This window comes from Anopheles maculipalpis, chromosome 3RL (assembly GCF_943734695.1).
Source record: "Anopheles maculipalpis chromosome 3RL, idAnoMacuDA_375_x, whole genome shotgun sequence".
NCBI lineage: Eukaryota > Metazoa > Arthropoda > Insecta > Diptera > Culicidae > Anopheles > Anopheles maculipalpis.
In genome coordinates, this window is record NC_064872.1 from 31,500,456 (window position 1) to 31,519,551 (window position 19,096).

A 19,096-nucleotide genomic window follows, 5' to 3' on the forward strand; every position below is an offset into this window, starting at 1 on the left:
CTATATTGCATTGCCTCCTTTGAAGACAGATGTTTCCGTAGATCGTCAGCCCTTTTACTCTCACGCAGTGGCCTGTCCTCCTTTCACTTATCGGAGACTAATTGAACGTAATTAATTATGCTTAAGAATTCGCTTGTTCATAATCGCTTTAACGTCGCATTTGCTTTAGCATCATTATGTATCTTTTTCCCTCGACTTACTATTCTCACTTCATAATTTCCATTTTGAAGTAACGAGGGACAAAAAAGGTACGATCAAGTGTACATTAGCTAAGTAATCGAAAATACTAATTTGTAACCGAAAACACAGCTAGTGAGCACTAATCGAATAAAGAGAAAAAAGAAATAACGTGTAAAAAAGGACAAAAAATAGAAATGTTTATTACTTTTTTTCTTTTAATGCCGACACTAATAATGCTATTATAAAACAAAAATTTAGTTTAACCGTACCATTGATTGTGGTTCAATTTATACTCTGCTTGCTTGCTAGCTTCGCGGAAAATTTAAAAAACTATCCATCATACACAATTTCGTAAGCACGCATGAGATATGCGCGCTGCTCCTTCGCTCCATCATCGCCTCGATCGATTTCCTGTTTTGTATCCATCCAGCCACAATCACTGATTAGATGATTGCATCGATTTGAGCAGGGCTTTCAGTTCTCGTGTGTTTTAAAAATACTACTGCTTCCCAATGATTCATACACTTCCATGCTTTACGGTGGTGGTGGTGGGGCGCTTTTCCTTCCTTTGCGGCCAATGTGTGTCTGAATAGGGCATCGCGAAATCGAAAAACCATATACGACAAACAGTGATACTTCTCGAGCAGGAACACCTATAAAATGTTCGCTTGCTCTCGCTCGCTCTCATCGCACCTGATGCCGTTTTGATGGAAATTTTGTTTTAAATGGAGGTTTCGGTTACTTTTCTTGTTCGCTGATGGTGCCCGTCTTTGTCGCCGTCATTGCCGTCGTCGCCGTGCCAGAGTGTGTAAGCTCGTTAGGATTCACCGTTGCCACTGTCGTCACCGTCGGCGTACGATTCTACCGATGCATTATCGTCATCCTCCGTGTCGAGATCGTAATCATCGTCGTAGAAATCGGTCATATCGAGCTGCAGAGAAATGAGCAAACAAACAAAACATAATTCGTCTAATGACGCGTTGCGAGTTCTTCAAACATTTGAATTTGTATCGAGGCTGAGATAGACATAATTATTTATATTCCTGGTCATGACGTTTTCTTGTCTTAACGACCTTTCTTTAGATCAACACGGTCGTCTAATGGCTTAATAAACTTGCAGATACAACTTAGTTGGATAATCAGATAAATCGGGAAAAAGGTTTGAATGGGATTTGAACTCCGGTAAAAATTCGGAAAAATCCGTTGATCTACGTTGAGGTAGATAAGGTATGATGTCTTCGATCGACGACCCACCCACTATCAAATAGATGCTTTTTACTAGCTCCGTCAGCCGCTCATTCTTCCCTTGTCGGAATGTCGAAATAGATACGAAAGGCGATTTTTTTTACACAAGGATATCCATTTCGTTATTCATTCCGTTTAATCGGATCCTATGACCCTTGTTTCACAGAGATAAAACTACCACGGGATAATATCAGGATTGTAATCTTTAATGCTGCATTTGAATAGCGAACAACACAGTTGGAAGGCACAGGAATCTGTCCCGAACGATTTAATCTTTCTCCAGAAGTGAAAGAATGGAAAAACCTAAGGTTGTCTAATGTTTATTGATTTTTGGATCCTGAACCGTTTAGGCCCATTCAAAACAAAAGAGAATTCTGTAAGATCCTTTCAAAACAGATATGATACAAAAAGTTGCAGAGTCACGGAATGAAAAAAATTAAAAATCATTATAAAACTTTCTAAACCAAGCTAAAATTTGCTCACTAAAAACTCTTTATTTACCAAAAAAATAAAAAATAAAAAATCAATCAGCTTAATCCGATAAAGCAAATGATCAAAAAAAGGCAAATTCCAGAACAGCTCAGCAACACACTACAGCTCATTTTACTAATGAGTGGACATATTTCCAAGCGCTCCTAACAACGTCGGATCCACTCTGAATGTCGAAGCCCCGACGACTTCATTCATCCGTGTGAGCGAAAGGAGCAAAGGAATTTGAGAGTTTCTTTTTCTGACATCTGAAGAAATCGCTTCCGTGGAAGTGAAACGGATAAGAAGGGGGAGCTGTGCGGTTGCAACCCCGAAAGAAAAAGGGAAGACCACGGCCGACGGCTGCACAAGGCGCGTAATACACAACAGCATCATCGTCGTCGTCTGTGACATATGATGCGTGAAAATGCAAGCCATAATATTTCCCTCACGCTGGCAAAGTCACTAATAAATGTGTAGCTATTTGTATAACGCAGTACAATGGGAATGGAGCAGGAGCCTCACCCCCATCTTCCAGGGACACCCTCAAAGCGAGGGTGGGCGGTGCTGCTGCTCTCTATAATCCCTTTGGGAGTCATTTGCAGCAGATATCCCGGGACTGCACCCGGGGCAAGTTTTAAGGGCACAACGGGAGGCACAAGTGTACATATGATGCTCTTAAGCACGCCGTATTGGTGTGTGGAAGCCATCGCGAAACACTACCAACTGCAACATAACGTTCACATTCTTTGGTTACCATTCGAACGGTTGGTTGGTTGGTAGTTTGTTCCGATTTACGATTTACCAGGGATTTCTTCTTCTGAAGGGAAGCGGAATGGAATGCGAAATCGTAGTGTTTTCTTGCCCCGAGAATGAATGCCATCGAGGGGTGTGTAAGGAAGTGCGTTTACTTTACGATAGCGTAATTTATGGCGGTAACTTCGTAAGAAGAATGAGATTGATTCCAGCCAATATGACAATGGGGCAGGGAACGAAGGGCTTTTCCAACGAAACTCCTACTCACTTGTGTGTGTTGGAGATAACAGTTGGCAAATCTTGTTTTTCCTCGTAATTCATGCAGTTTTGTATATTTTATTACCTTTTGCAGCTAGAACAATTGGTTGTACATTTTTGATGCTTTTCATTAAATAATGGAGAAGTTCTAATCGAAATGGTGCTGGCTCAGCTGTCATTTCTTCAGCTTATCAGATTGAAAATAAATTTTAAAGTAAAATTTTAGACAATTTTAATCATATATTTCAGAAGCGATACAAACAATTGGTAAAGGAATTAAATTATTTCCAATAAAAATATTAAATTTGTAAATTGTTGGACGTAAATTTCAGCTGTAAGCGAATTTTATGGTTGGCATGATTTGATGACTGTTCATGAGTCTGAGAACAATTTATAAACGGAAAATTGAATCAACTCCAGAAATCCATACAAATCGGTCTGATTTTCGTGTTGATCGTCTGCTATTTTTTGGCGTGTAGTAGGTCTTAAAATGTTTGAGGGTAGCTTTCTTACGAGTAAAATTTTTTTTCCTTGTAGTATCCTCTCAGATAATTATAAACAATAGTAGAATTTAAAAAAAGAGATGAGTTGAAACGATTTACTGAAAAAAATTGGATAACTCTTGGTGATGCAAATGTATTTTAAAATTTTGAATAATTCACTACGTAACAATAAAGGTTTATTTTTATTTTATCCTCAAAAGTATTTATAAACCCACCTCGTCAAAGTCAAATCAAGACAAGAAAATTAAACACCTCCTGTAGTGCTTCTTACCAGGATATCAACACTAAACATGCGAAACCAATGCCAGAATGGTGGTGATGATAAGTGCATGTGTGGAAACAAATCTTATTAGTGGCACCTTTGCTACACCGTGGCAGAAACGAACGGGACCTGGTTTCGCAATGCCACTTACACTCTCATACACACGTAATTCCGATGCCACCCCACCCAACCAACCATTCGTGTGGTGCGAGATATTTTTCAAACAAGTTATTTCTATAATTAATATAAATATACACCCATTTTTCATGCCATTCTCGTGCTGGGAGAGCACTCCTTCCGGTTTTGCTTCCCGCTTTGGTGGTGCGCTTTCGCGAGAAATCTTTCCACGGCAATATGTTCCCCTGCATCCCTCGATGCGCTCTTCTGAAGCTCACTTTTTACCTTCCTTCTCGTATCATTAAAAATCTGGATTTATAGTCTTCAAAGTGCTGTGCACCGAATGAAGTTTAGCTGCTGAATGAGTGAGCGTAAGTAGGGAAAAACAGCAGAAGCAACGGATCAAAATTAGCAAAAGGACGGGAGTTATGGGCGTTTTTTTTTTCATAGAGTTCAACAAGAATTGAAGCTTACTCGGTAGAAGTGATGAATGAGAGTAAAGTGCATGGAGGTAAATTTGCACCTAAAACCAGTTCCTGTTGGCGCATCGCAACCACATGACCCTGGTTGGTGGTTAATATTTTGAGAAGTTCAAAGGCTAAATGCAGACTTCCGAAGATGCAACCGAATGGCAACCATTTACAGTGCTTCGGGCCTGTAGATTATGGGGTTTCTCTCACCAGAGACAGATTTATATCCTTCCTTGTTTGGGGATTTAAAAAGAAGGAAAAATTATCACATTTTTGAGTGTTCTAGGACTTTGGATAAATTCGTAAACGTCCACAGAAAATCTATAATTTTGATTGTGTACTTTTGCCCGGTGTAGCAGTCTTGTAGTAACAGATTCACAGAATCCCAACAGCGAAGATCAACTCATAACTGGTGGCTTTGACGATTGAACCGTGTTCAGACAGTATAATCTGTTTTATCTCTTTGCTGTTCAAATGCTACGTGATTAGAGATCAAAAGTGTTCATTTTCTTCTATCCACAGACACCACCGGAATGGGTTACAATCGATTATTTTGTTACATATGTACGAAATATCGTTTATCGTTACAATTGTGCTACTGGCTAGTCCAAAATGAAACGGATAAAGGAGACCTATAGTACCTTTTTATCTTATTATTCCACACATTCACGACTTCTTCCGCATTGCTGTGAGAGCGCAAAATTTTTATTTTACTACCACTATCAGGAGCTGGCGCAACGAAGTACAAAATCTTTATACAGTAAAACAAAAGCACTCATAATTAATAATAAATAAATAAAACAAAAGCGCTCGTTTACTGTAAACAAATTACCAGGGATACATTTTTATATTTGTAAACGTAATGTTTTGTGGTTATATATTTTTAAAAATGGGATTAAAAATTACGCATAAAAAATAAGTGTCCCTATAGTTATGATATTTGAAGCTTTTTCCAACCCATTAAAAATTGTAATAGAATGCGTAAAAACATGAACAACATGTGAGTAAACGTATTTTTTAATTCTCTACAATTTTGCAAAACATTACTTTTACCTATCTCTCTATATTCCAGTTATTCTAAAAAAAACTAGAGGCCTTATTGTTCTGTTACGCACTGTAAAAATAAGCGAAGCATTCACTAGGAAGCAGCTTAGCTTCCAGCTAAAGAAACCAGAGCGTTACGAAAGTCCCCATTTCTATACACCAAAACCTGCTACTTGGCAATACAAAAAAAGGGTAAACAGATCCATTTTCGATCGTTTTCAAGGCAAAAAAAAATCATCATGCTGTTACCGGAAAGCCAAAGTAACATAACCATTCCTAGACGAGGAAATGGTTATTGTTATTGACCAGCCGTCGCCCATTTCGTGTTCGTTTTCCTTTTTCCTTACAGCACAGATTCGTGTGAAAGGAGGAGATTTTTTCCTTTTTTAAGAACAATACAGAACGATTCCATCGTCGTCGAGAGAGAGAAATTTTGCAGAAAAGCACGCTATTCGCTTTAAATACTGTTTGCTGTGTCCCAGTGTTGCAGACATTCTTGTGAAGTATCGAATAACAAAAGTCACATAATCGATTTGAAGTGAACGTTAACTTGAGCACGCCTTTGGCCAGCCTGCCAAAGCATATTTGATATTGATACCGTGTAAACATGTCTGGGAGACTCATTCATTCAACCACACCGATTATGACCGAGAAGACGCTTCTGTCCTCCTTAACAGAAGCCCCTTCCTTTGCCACACCACTGAGCAGAAAGAAAGAGTATACTAAAGCCAAAAGTATAATAACGATGTACGCGATTCGATTTTCAAATAAACAACCGGTTGAGTTATTATTTGCCCAATGATTTATGGCTAAGCCAAATCACACCCCGTGACTCACGCTCGGTGCCCGTTAACCAATGTTTTCCTGGATGGAGCGCGGTATGGCACGTTTTCAGGGGGGTCCGTTAAATCAAGGGACAATGTTGCAGTGCAACATGATACTATGGTATTCAAAGCGAAAGCCACCACATCAACAAACCACAACAAAACCGAACGTAACTGGTCGAGCAAATCAATCACATTTTCGCAGGAGTTCATGTAAATACATTCCATTCTAGACGATACAAATCGCCATATCCTTGAACTTGGGCATTCGAAGCGAGTGAAATCTTAACTGGATACGTGCGTAATACTCATCGTCTAACGCGATAAACAGCAAGGCAACGGCAAGAGCAAATTAATTGGGTGTTTGAAATGGAGTTCAAGTCTGAATCTGCTTAGTGTTTAGAGGAATAATACATTAATCTTAACAATTTTTACAATATTTTACATAATCTCACTAATCAAAGATAGCAGTATGTTTCAACTCTGGATACAACCAGGATGTATCTTAAAGGATCTACCTTACGCTAAATGTTTATTTGGCCGTCTTTTGAGCAACTGTCTTAGCAAAACTACCACAATTTGTTACGTCTCGCAAAAATTAATATATCATTTTCAAATAAATCGTACGGTCGTTGTACCAACGTCCATGTTCAGGTGTTCAGCAGGTGTATAAATTATTCAATTCCTACCGTGTCAACTGCCGACCGTTCAGCTGATTACAATTCAACCTTGCTGTAAGGCAACAACGAAAACAAACTGTACACGATCGGCTGTTTTGCGGCTGTTACATTAATTTAAATTAAGGCAAGTTATTCATATGCATAGGTACTAATTGCACAGATACAGGAAAGCAAACACGAAAGCACGGTGTGTGTAATTGAATACGTCCGTGTTCATTGATTTGATGTCCGATAACCTCTTGGGGTTTTGCATTTGCTCAACAAGCTCAACAGCACTGACGCAATGAGGATTTTAACATATTTTTTGTTTGGCTTATCATCAATCCACCTGACGTATGTGACGTATAGGTGGTAAAACACCAACAACCAAAATATACTCCCATTGGTCAGAATGTAAAAAGCAGATAAGAAAAACTGTTTGTATTGCACTGGATTGGATTAGTCGTCATTGCAGCGGTAAACGGGACACTCACCTGAGGTTCCTGGCCGGTAGGTTTCGTCTTCGACTTGATGCAATACTCTTCTAGCGTAAGCGGTACAATGATACCTTCCTTTTCTGCTTCAGCCTTGGCGGCCTGTGCTTGTCGTCTAAAAGTGGAAAAGAATAAACATGAATTTTAGTTTAAAATAAATCCATTTCATGTTATCATATGTCATACGGCGGCGTGCACGTACCTAATTATGTTAGGATATTCATTGTCCTTGCCGTGTGAATCTCGCCATCTTCGGTACATGACGGACGCATCGACGTTTGCTGGCGAGTAGGTGTTTGGCTCGTTGAGCAAGGAAATCACGGATAGCAGGATGGTTCGTACGTTCTGCGTCGGGTTCCATCGTTCGCACGGTAGCTCGCCACTCTGCGGATCGTCCACCGGTGGATGTAGAATCGATATGCAAAGATCACCATTCTAGACGGGGGAAAGAAAAAAAATAGACGGTTTGTGGAATTAATTTTCTATCGTCGTTAGTTTGGTTACTGATCTGAAGCTTACCTCGTAGACATTCGGGTGCCACACTTTTGTTAAAAATCTTATCGATGGTGGAGAATATGGATAATCTGGTGGAAATTTCATGTGCGCCTAAAATGAAATAAAAAAAAGATTTAAATACATGTTGAATTTACCTTAAGAATTATATTAACATAAAAATGTTCTTGTCCATTACCCAACAGATGGGCAATTGGTGAAACTAATATTGTTTTTTAAATAACAACTGCATGTTCCTATTTTAGCCTACAAGGTTCGTGCACGTGCGAACTTTCTATCGCAATCAGTTCAACTACTTCAATGACGCGCTTACAAATAATTGATAAGAATCAGGCGATAGTGAAGCTGGAAGGATTTTGTTATAGATTATACATCAATCAAATCCGGCGTTACATAGACTGCAATGCATTGCTGGCTTTATTTCTAATGATAAAAGGCTCTCGGAAGAATAAAGTAGAAAAATTGGGTTAGGATTGAATAAGTTAGGACTGACTATTCAGTCAATGTGGTATCAATAAGTCTAAAATGTCAATCGATGGCTGGTGGGACCTAGCAGTTCGTTAAGCCAAGACGCAGAAGAAAAGGTCAGGAATGTTCTCGTTTTTTAAGGACTCCGAGTGACATTGATTTCTGAGGAAGACAACTATATCAGAGTCAGTGGCACATTTCTATCTAAAAGCTTGGAGATAGTTGAACTCGATCGATCGAGCCCTATGGATTATCATTCCAATTCGAGCATAAAATAAACACTACTAACAATGTAAGTAATGCTGTGCGATTACAGTTGATGAAGATCCCAATGGTGGTTCTCTTGATTAACGCTTATCAGCTTTTTTGCCCTACCCCGTTCTACAAACCCCAATTCATAAACAAAACATTTACCGAGAGTAATTTGTAAGACCTTGACTGACAACGCGACAAAAAAGTCACACAGACAGCCAATAACTTCCCTTTGAATATTCTCAATAAAATCCCGGGACCTTAGCCGGAATACTACGACACAGCTGGCGGGGGTAAACCATGTTGCATCGAGTGCATCGATTTCATCGACGTACACTGATAAGCGTGTGACGCGATGTTTTCGATAGGGCTTCTAGTCGCTTGTTTTTATTTTATTTTTCGCAAGCATTATTAAATGCACCACACCGTTCACGATCGATTATTGTCGATTGCTTCAATAGAAAATGAAACGGCAGCATGTGTATGGTACCCGCCACTTCGGAACGGGTTGGAGGACAGTAAGGAAATGGCAACGTTACACAAGAACGAGAAAACCCGTTCCGGATGTATATAGTATGTTCAGGCGCGTGCATTCACATGCATGCATGCATGCTCGGATGACAAAAGCGTCAAACGGCGGGCAATAGGAAATAGCGGCTGGTAGCAGCAAACGGCGAAGGGCGGCAAAGTACAGCAGCCAACCAGAATAATCAATTAACACACACGCTAAAAATAGGCCCTTTTTTCGCGGGCTCGCGTACTATTCGTTCGGGCTTGGGCCAGCAGCAGGAAACCATATGGTAGACTAGTGCAACGGAAAACATTGAGACCAGACTCAAACATCTTATGACTATCGAACCGACCGAACCGTTGTTTCCTAGGGAGGTCAGGGAAAATGGAAATCTGCGTTGGCGGTGGTGGTGAACCTGAAGTCACCGAATCGGATCAGAGTGTTGGCGCAATCGTGTGATTAAATATGTGACACTTCCGTCTTTGACCACCATTTGTGGCGGGTGAAGAAAGATGCAACACTCATCGACGTATTTTACATGCAACAAGTACTGGTTGGTTCGTCTTTGCATCTGTTTGTTTCTATTTACTGCTGTTTGGCAAGCTATTACTAAAATCGATAGCAGGTGCATATTGCCGCCCGAAGATCGATCCAACTGAACCAACTGAACGGTACGGTTGGTTTACATATAAAGAGACACATTTCGATCTTTGTAAAATAAATTAAACTGTCTTTGTGTGCAATAAATGATACATAATTCGTTAATTTGATGACTTTAGAACGGATGACCTGACCTAAGTTTTCCTCATTTTTGCTTGGATATTTTAGTCAAAATTGGCTGTTGTAGGAATCTATTCCATTTTAGACATTGTCTGTGGAGAGTTCTTTTAAAATTACAATCGGTTCTGAGTGGCATTTTTCAATCCTATAGACAGATCTTCGACTGCTTCGACTACAGCTACTTTAAATTAATAGAATATACTTCATGTTTTTATCCGAATATAAAATACATGACACAAAAGCCGATACACAAATAAAGTGGATCGCTCACAGGATACAAAATATCATTCAAATCATTCTGTTTTGCATATGTTATAGCAGAAATTTGAAAATAATTTCTCATAATAAGGTAATATGAAACAGTATCCTGATATGAACGCTACTTTATAACTTCCTTATCTTGAAGGCATATGGGCACATGATGTTAGCAAATATACCGTGTTTACGACACACTACAGAATTTTTTTTTCATAGAAAGAATGGATTAGTTACTTCCAACTGACCACTACTACTGATACTAGAGCAGGATTTTTGATCGCTGAAGTTATTACTTTAGCAAACGTAGCAGTGAAAAGCGTTGTTCTTCAAAGCATTCACGCTCGTCGATATCGTTCTCCGTAAGTTTGCCGCTAGGTTAAGCAACAAAAAAGCCACAAAAAAGCATTACCAACCACCGATCAACATAAAACACCGACCCCACCTAAAATTGTGCGCCTTTTGCCCGTGAGAAGCGGCCATTACACAAGCCGCTGAAGAAGCAGCAGCGACGGGCACGCTGTATCGATCATTGGCATTAGTAGTGGGGATACGAGTTAAACGACTTACGAGTAACGCAAGCGTTACTCGTGGTCGCCATCGTCGTGCTCCGGCCAAGGTTGTTTCGGTGAGCTCAACGCCACTCATTTGCTCGAACATCGGGTATGATTATTCGCACGGGCTCACAACGATTAAATCGCGCAAGCCGATTGATCGTTGTGTGATCGACGAAAAAGAAAAACCAAAAAACCTTCCAAAGCCAATACCACCACCGCATGCTATGCTGCTGCTGTTTGGCGCAACAAACACTCACAGCTTTATGAAACTACGAGTATGAGCAGCTGATTTATGCCCGATCGTCTTTGCTGTGTTGTTATAGCCAGGGCTAGACTCAAAGGTGTATGTATGTATGTTGCCTTTTTTGGACAACTCTCGCGGTTCGCTTGCTCGCGCTTTCAAGATCACTAAATGTTAAACATCATTTCCTGTCGTTCAGCGATCGCGTTCGCGGAAGGACATTCCCTTCTTTGCGCAAGACAAAGCAGAAACAATCGTCCACAAATCACAGACACGTGGAGTTTGGTTGGGAAAGAAAGAAAGTTGTTTGTCGTTTTATGCCGATCAAATCCACATTCCGATCGCAATACATTAACAACAGCCTTAGCATGTGCAGTTTCTTAACTATTTCGCGTCCCATAATGTCCAAACCAAACAACCGACCAATCACCGACTATTTCTCACCTTAAAGTAGCCGCCCTGGTAGAGTGTATCCGGCGGGCCGAAGATGGCCACCTCCCACTCGAACAGATTATCCTCGTTCAGCAACTTCACGCGGAAACCCTCGACGGGTTCCTCCTGCAGGCTTTTGTATTCCAGGGATAGGGCACGCACGGCCGAACTGGACGGTGTGGCGGTCATCGTGTATGGGTGTGTGTGTGTGTTGAAGTGTGATGTATAATGCACGGCAAGAAAGAAGCTAAAGGAATGCCTTTCCTTCCTTTCTTAATCACGTTGCGGAACGTTTAGCCACCAGGATCAGTATTCGCACCCACTTATCTCTGTGACCGCTGCACAGATTCAACTGTCGCACCACCGTATTGCAACGTTGTGCTCGAAGCAGCTCCGAACAGATGCTCCGATCTGTACGTTGGATTCACGCTCGAAATAAATTTACGCGATGCACTTCCGCCCCGAGGCTGTGTTGTTATTGTTTTATTAGATGCGATCCGTTGTCTGCTTCTTTATGATCGTGAAGATCCGCGCTGGTGACGCCGAAGATGATCGCGTATTTTGTATCGCCGCCCGTCCTTTTTACAGTCTACGTGTGTCTAGCTAAAACGAGATCAATGTCGCAAGAAGATGAAGCACATTACTTTTCTGTACACACCACAATGCTGTTTTGTTTTTTGTTGCTTTGTTTGTCTGCAACGCTGTGCCATTTTGCCACATTTTCCGGCCCTGCAATGGCCGATTTTCAGACGGCAAACGGATGAGACAAAGAGATGTGTGTTTTTCCAACGGGCACGGCAACACGTTCTTACACCGCAAAGTGCACTTGGTGAGGGGGAGGAAGGGGGGCTGAGTTGGGTGGGAGATTTGGATGCAACAGGGATGACAGCAATAGGATTGGGTGGAAAGCTGAAGGAAAATGGAACACTGGCAATGGCTGGTGGCAATGATGGGTAGTTTTCGATGATTCAGCTGCTGTGGCAATTTCATTCAGCTCAAGGTTGCGGATGAAAAATGCATCCAGCGAGATAGCTCAGCCGTAAGCAGTAAAATATTGAACAACGGAAAACCCATCATCACCATCATCGTCATCTGCAGCATCTTGTCGGGGGTAGGGGGTTGGGTATGTGCCCGCGATGCACAAAATCCGTGCTTGTGTATGTGTGGCTGTGTACGTGTGCGCAATAAAAATAAAAACAATGGCGGACATTTTACCTGCTGACTTGGGTCGCTCGCACTCTATCTCGCTCTCTGTCGTAATTCAGTCGAGTCGATTTTCTACTTTTGCTCTCTCGCTCTCTCTCTCTCTCACTCGTTTCGACGAGTCTTTCTTCAAAGCCCTGGTTTCCGTGAATGGAAAACGTAGCAAACGCTGGGTTTATAGGGATGATAATCGATCCAACTGGCCCAAATGGGATGATGGGCTTTCGCCAAGGCGTATTTTGTGTCTTGAAATGCGTAGCGTTTTAGCAGTACGTTCCCCTTTTGCAAGGATTGCACAAACACCATACACACACGCACGTACGCACGCAGCTCTATTACGCTTCGAACACTGTTTTTGTTACGCACGCACACTTCCTGGGTGATTTTTTTTGTCGATCCACGTACTCACGCGCGCGACCTCGAAAGGCGCAACAACACCAAACGAGCAAAGGGCTACAACAAAAGAAAAGCGCGTACCACCTCCCACAAGGAAGCTCGACTTTTCGTACCTGGTCACTGTTTGTTCTCGAACACAATGTGGCTAAACGCCACAGACACACGCATACACACGCGCGCGCGCTGACACACTAGCTCACAGAGGACAACACAGCACTGGTCGCTCGACTTGGCAGCCTCTAGACGGCAACTACTCACAATTTAGCTATCCGCGAATCGGAAATATTAATTTTCTGCGCAGCACATATGCCGTTCGCGAACCGAAATGGAAATTGTTTTTCGAACTGTACTGAACCAGGAAAAAAAGGCGAAATGTGTATGAGAACACTCTCGAATGTATGTAGGGGTGCTCTTGATCGCTTTATTTTGACAACAATGATTGGACTAGTGATGGGCATTTGAAATTCGCTCCGAAACCGTTCCCAAGTAGCAGTTTAGGTCTATGTTGCTGTCACGTGTCAGTCTGATTTGATTTTTTTCTAGTTTATCGTTATATTATTGTTTTTGGATGCTGCATGTGAAAATTGTTCTTTTTATGCTTTCATGTGCGTTTCAATTAGCTGTATGCAACAAGCCTCTACACAAGAATCTATTGTTGAACTTTTTGTGTTCCAAAATGGAGCGTTAAAAATCCATACTTGGAGAACAAACTGGTAATTAATCTGAAACAAAAACATTTAAAAAATTTTTCTCTACAGTAGGAACTCACTGGTTTGCATCTTTTTAGTTTGTTAGCTTTTTAATTTCACGGTTTATAAAACTGGGAAGAAAAAGTTGAAACGTTATTCAATAGTTTGCTATTAATCAATTTCAACCCAGTGAATTCATACTGTAGTTTTCGATTTTAGAACAAACCAAACATTAAACATCTCTTACCAAAATTAGTAGCAAAGCTATTATTTTATGTAGATGCCCCACGCATGTATCATTGTAAATATCATTGCACGCATTGTAGCTGCGTTCGATTGAATGTAGAGAACTATAGCTCCAGCATTCAATTGAAACCGAAATAAAACAACATTTAATTATTACGTGTATTATTCAGACTTCCTAGGAAAAAATACTAGGTAAATAATTTATATATCAGCATCCGCCTCCTATTGTTAGGTTTTACCGTATGAAACAAGAATACATTGCCTAAGGACATAGCGACGGAGCTCTTATGCTGGTTAAGAGTATATCAAGCACCAATTTATCACTAATTCAACTCCTCTTGCGATTTTACGTCTCGAAGTGAGCAAATTTCACTGTCCTTCCTATCAAAGATCCTAAGAAAACAGAGGAAAATAAGTTAAAATAAATAAATGTTCAAAATATACAAACTAATTAGCAAAAACAATATTAGAATAACTTTTTGAGTTGTATACAGAACTTACAATTTTATGAGTTTGTATACATAACTATAGTTATGGAAGTCCTGTACCACCTCATAATTTTCGCCATCAACTAATACTCTGCTTAAAAGTCGTGGTCTATCACTCTCAGAACCTCCGGCAAGCAGGTATTTTGACTACGTCGCAATGATCCTCTATCCAATCCTTTTGACCTCACGTTGCAGTCAGATATACGCCTCGTATAAAGCCGCAGGTGTAAATGATGGCGTTGTCATACGCCAAGCCTAGGAATTCAGGAGATCGGATGAAACTCCTGCCAAGGATAACGAAGCCTAAGCTTCACATGACACCCTCCAGAACAGCAAACAGGAGTATCCACCCCTTTGCCTTAGACCCCGATAAGATTGGAACGATTCCTGCAGCATGCTCATCACTCTCCCCTTGTACTACACCCCGTCCAAAGTGGCCTTTAGCAGCTGTACCAGCTTTCCAGGGAATCCGTACTGCTGCATGGTATTCCAAAATTCAGTTCGATCTATGGTATAGACCGCCTTGAAGTTAATGATCAGGGTGTGTGCGTAGGGATCTGGTGCTGCCGGCATTTCTGTAAGATCTGCCGTAGAGCAAAGTAGTAGATTTGCCTCCAACTATTCCAACTTGGTAGCTTCCAATGAAATCTGTTGCAAGAGGTGCAAGTCTGCAGAAGAGTATTGGGGGCATGATTTTATAGACAGCATTCAGGACTGTGATGAGCCGGAAGCAAGCACAATCCAATGCACTCAACTGATTAATCAGCCGATGATGGGGTCCACCCTGTCCGGGCTCTTCTAGCTCGGCAACCAGCGCATTGCTACCAGCTGACTTGTTTGATGGCACTGATGACTTCGTCCAGCTATGGTGGGAACACCTCGTCATCGTCATGCTGGCTGCCTTAGTATTGCTCTTCTCTGCTTCCTGCGCCTGTATGAGAATCTCCTTTCAGTTGTCTGTAATCCGTTCGTTCCATCAGATTTCAAACTTAGGCTTCATAGAACTGGTTCGACAGGCTTCAGTAAAACTACTCATACATACATATTGGGTGGTAGGTGTCCTCATTACGAGTGTCAACCGTTTCATTCCTCCGGCTTAGGTCAATAATAAATACTATTCCAGCAACAGCTCGAGAAGGGTAGCGGTCTTCTCGGAAGCGTTCCTCCTCTGCACGGTAACGGCTTGCTGGCTTACTCTGGTTACATGTAAACGCGGCCAACTGTGGTAGGTTTTTAGCCCAGTTCTGTGCCATGTTTAGTGTGGGATCTACAGGTTATGCTCGAGCAAGGTGTATACTAGAAGAAGATGCCTCGAATGATTATGGGTCAAGAACTATGCCTCTTCTAAAGAAGAGGCATAGTTCTTGGAATCACAACTTTATCATCGTGTTGAAGGCAGCAGCTACGTCCACTTTAATGCGGCTCAAGTTGTAGAACCTTTCTTGCGAGCTAATCTATCATATCCGATTGTAGAATTGTAAGTTATTTAAATGCATTATTGAATTGTTAAGGTTAGTATAACATTTTAACATAATTTGCACAAATACACAAAACTTTTGAATTAGTTTCTTTATCATATATATTACTCAAATCACTGTTCTTAGCCTAATGATGATACATTTGTTCTAGCATTTCCTAACTGAAATAACATTTCTGATGGATTCGTTGGTCCTGTTTTGCTGTTGTCTGTAAGAAATGGTTGCCACTTCCGTAGGCTGTCTTTCACGCTAATGTAACGGAAACATGGAATATTATGGTCTGTCAGCAGACTTTCAAGTTCTTTGGCAGTTATACCGGATTATCTAACGGAAGTTAGTTTTGGCCCTGTCGGCATGTACTATTGTGACCATGACCATGGCCTGTAGGGAGGGTAGGGAGTCAGATTCATGTTTCACGCACTGCAACACTCAGTCACTCCGTTTCATCAGCCTATTCTTACACACTAATCAGTTTGTTGCTGAGCCCGTAGGACACCAAGCTTTTGTGACTCTGAGACGGTCCTACAGCCTCAGTTTGCTACTCTAAACCCTACCGCTTTCTCTTCTAAGCTCGCATTGTTTCCCCCCTCACATCATTGGTTACAATCTTCCTTCGTGTAGGGGGTGGGGAGGGAGGAAGGAGAGTGCTCTCTCTACTACATCACAGCAAAGCAATGGCAATTTAACAAATGGTGAGCACTGGCACTTGGTGCTGAAAAGTGCACCTGTGCACACCGCTCGCAACTCGTAATGTACACATGATTCAATATAAATACACACAATGGCGTGGAAGTAGTACAAGTAAAAGTAATAAAAAAAATACTAACATAATTTCACAACACAACCCCATCGATCTCGCCTGAGCTTTGCGCTTCGAACCGTGCTGTCCGTGACCTCGAGCTGCAACATCCGGTTCTAGCGGTGTTTTCTTCTACACGGCGACTTGTCAGTTCTGTGTCGTCGATAGTACAGAAATCCGCTGTGTTAGTGATCTTTTCCCGAATGAGGCCCCTTTCCGAGGCCCTTTCACTACATTTGATCGACCAAACTGTCGATCGGTCACGGGTTGTTTTGTTTTGAGTATTGGATGGGCCGTCTAGTAACAGGGACAGTAGTAGAAGTAGTAGTAGTAGTGTAGTTCAGGTTACCCACTCAGCAGCTGCGTGCCGACACACTGAAGTTGTAGGACTGCTCTGGCATTGCCAACGATCCAACTGGAACACGATAGTCATGGCCCTCGATCGGTGCGATCGTGTACGCTCGCAGCATGTTCGCAATGATGGAGAAGCTGAGCAGTTGCGTCATCCGGTAGCCCATGCACGATCGTCGCCCGGCACCGAACGGTATGAAGTAGTCGGGCTTTACCACCCGGCCCTGCTGCAAGAAGCGCTCCGGTCGGAAGCTTTCCGGTGCGTCCCAAAGCTTCGGTGACATGCTGAGGTCGTAGTTGTTCAGGAAGATGAGCGTATCCTTCGCCACGGTGTAACCTTAAATATTTATTTTGGTTTTAGAAGTGCAAACCGCCTTATAAAACGAAAAGAAATATTTACCTCCAATCTGGCTGTCCTGGTTGGCGACGTGTGGCACGATCGGGGACGCAATCAGGCGTAGCGCCTCCATGATGACAGCTTCCGTGTACGGCATCTCGGCACGATCGTTTAGCTCGATCACCTGCCGTCCGTGGCGCTCCAGCACGTCGTCCGCTTCGGCCTGGATACGCTGTTGCACCTCCGGGTGCTGCACAATGTACCCGAACGCCTTCACCAGGAAGTTACCGACGGCCGAATGTCCACCGACAATGTCTTCCAGCGCGAACAGTGCCGTCTCCCACTCGAGGGCAGGGCCGCGACCTGCCTTGACGTGTTCAATCAGACTGTCAACGTAATCGCGGGGCTCGCTGCCTTCACCCCACTGCTCGTACCGATCGGCAATGATCGTGTCCAGGATGATCGTGCGAATCTCTTCCGCCAGACGGTCCATGCGGCGCAGGTTCTGACGGTGCAGCGGCAACAGGAAGGGTAGAAAGTCGGCCGCATAACCCTGGTTGACTTCATAGAAGATCTGATCGAAGTTACGCACCAGCTGCTGGAAGCGCTTATCCTCCACCTCAAAGCGATGGCTGCCAAAGTACTGCGAGAAGGCATTAGCGCAAATCGCGAGCACTAGCGGTTTAATTTCGACGGTGGTCGCTTCCTTGACCGTGCCAAGCATGTGACTGATTTCATCCACCACGATCGTGTTTAGCTCATCGAAGCGGCCACTGTAGTTACGTGGGAAGGTATGCGGTACGAGCATATCGCGACGCGTTTTCTGTACCTCCGACCAATCACAGAAGGCAAGTGCTGAAAGTAGATCGAAGAACATTTGTAAAGAAACATTGCACTGCTTCAGCTCGTTTGGGGAAAGTGCTCTACTTACAGTTTTCCTTGTTGCCGGAAAACAGCAGCTGATAGCGGCGGAAGTTAGGCCGACTGTCAAAGTGCTGACCCTTGTTGATCAGCACCTCCTTGATGCTATCGATCCCATTCACGACGACAGCGTTCACCGAGCCAAGGCGTAGTGCTGTGACGGGTCCGTAACGTACACCGAAATCGCTGAACGCCTGATACGGTACGTCGTACCCGTTCAGCTCCTTGAGCGCACCAATGATTGGATAGTTTTTGGGACCGGGCGCCTGCTTGTCCTGCTCGCCTTCCGTAATTTCGTCCGCTTTGAACGTTACCGCGACACTGCTGATCAGCTGTCGGAGCGCCAGCAACAACTCACTGCGTACGAACACTTTCTGCTTCAGCTCGGGAAGCAGCATCAGCAGTGTCAGCAGAAAGCAGCTCACCATCAGATAAGCTGTGCTGCTGGAGCTCATCAGTGTAACGCTTACACGATCCATGCTGAAGTTTGCTTTTAACAATAGTTGTGGGCTAGCAGTTGAAGATCACTTCCCTGCACTTGAATCACTTCAGAGCACAAATCACGAATGCACCGAAACACCAGAAATTCACGTGCACGCACACTGCTTTCGAAAGGCACACGGTGACACAGGATCTCGAGAAAAAAAACGAGTGCTCCGAGAACGGGATGCTGTTGCTGTGCACGGTAGAAGCTTTCGAATTGATTTGATACGCTACTCGATCGATCCGGCACCCTTTTATACTGAAGATGGTATGCAAATGGATGCTTCGCACGCTTCACAGCCGCATGCAAGAACGAGCAGGACGAACCATCGTCCATGCAGTCATGAGTTTGCCTTCGCGCTTGCCAGCCGGCCGCGGATCTGATTGGTTTACGATTTTAATTTTTTTTTCTTTCG

The 19,096-nt window shown here is 42.7% G+C and overlaps 2 protein-coding genes across 2 annotated transcripts; both read right to left on the reverse strand.

Annotated features, from left to right (window-relative positions):
- Positions 1 to 970: 970 nt before the first annotated feature.
- On the reverse strand, positions 971 to 11,532 carry LOC126565301 (ubiquitin-conjugating enzyme E2 R2). The gene is made up of 5 exons (XM_050222465.1): positions 11,302 to 11,532; positions 7,800 to 7,886; positions 7,483 to 7,715; positions 7,281 to 7,395; positions 971 to 1,111 (listed from the first exon to the last, which is right to left on the reverse strand). Exons 1-5 carry the CDS (start codon positions 11,476 to 11,478, stop codon positions 998 to 1,000), a joined length of 726 nt encoding a protein of 241 aa, XP_050078422.1. The 5' UTR covers positions 11,479 to 11,532; the 3' UTR covers positions 971 to 997.
- A 5,409-nt stretch (positions 11,533 to 16,941) lies between these two features.
- LOC126564489 (cytochrome P450 307a1-like) lies at positions 16,942 to 18,677 on the reverse strand. Its single transcript, XM_050221547.1, has 3 exons — positions 18,208 to 18,677; positions 17,340 to 18,131; positions 16,942 to 17,276 (listed from the first exon to the last, which is right to left on the reverse strand). Exons 1-3 carry the CDS (start codon positions 18,674 to 18,676, stop codon positions 16,942 to 16,944), a joined length of 1,596 nt encoding a protein of 531 aa, XP_050077504.1. The 5' UTR covers position 18,677.
- Between the last annotated feature and the right edge of the window lie 419 nt (positions 18,678 to 19,096).

Excerpts from the sequence above, each read along its gene's own strand:
- LOC126565301 (XM_050222465.1), bottom strand. The coding sequence starts at position 11,478 with ATGACCGCCACACCGTCCAGTTCGGCCGTGCGTGCCCTATCCCTGGAA. Across the intron at positions 7,887-11,301 it reads ACCAGGGCGGCTACTTTAAG|GCGCACATGAAATTTCCACC; the intron begins GTGAGAAATAGT and ends ATTTCATTTTAG. Across the intron at positions 7,396-7,482 it reads GAATATCCTAACATAATTAG|ACGACAAGCACAGGCCGCCA; the intron begins GTACGTGCACGC and ends TTCCACTTTTAG.
- LOC126564489 (XM_050221547.1), bottom strand. The coding sequence starts at position 18,676 with ATGGATCGTGTAAGCGTTACACTGATGAGCTCCAGCAGCACAGCTTAT. Across the intron at positions 18,132-18,207 it reads TTCCGGCAACAAGGAAAACT|CACTTGCCTTCTGTGATTGG; the intron begins GTAAGTAGAGCA and ends ATCTACTTTCAG. Across the intron at positions 17,277-17,339 it reads CCAGGACAGCCAGATTGGAG|GTTACACCGTGGCGAAGGAT; the intron begins GTAAATATTTCT and ends TAAATATTTAAG.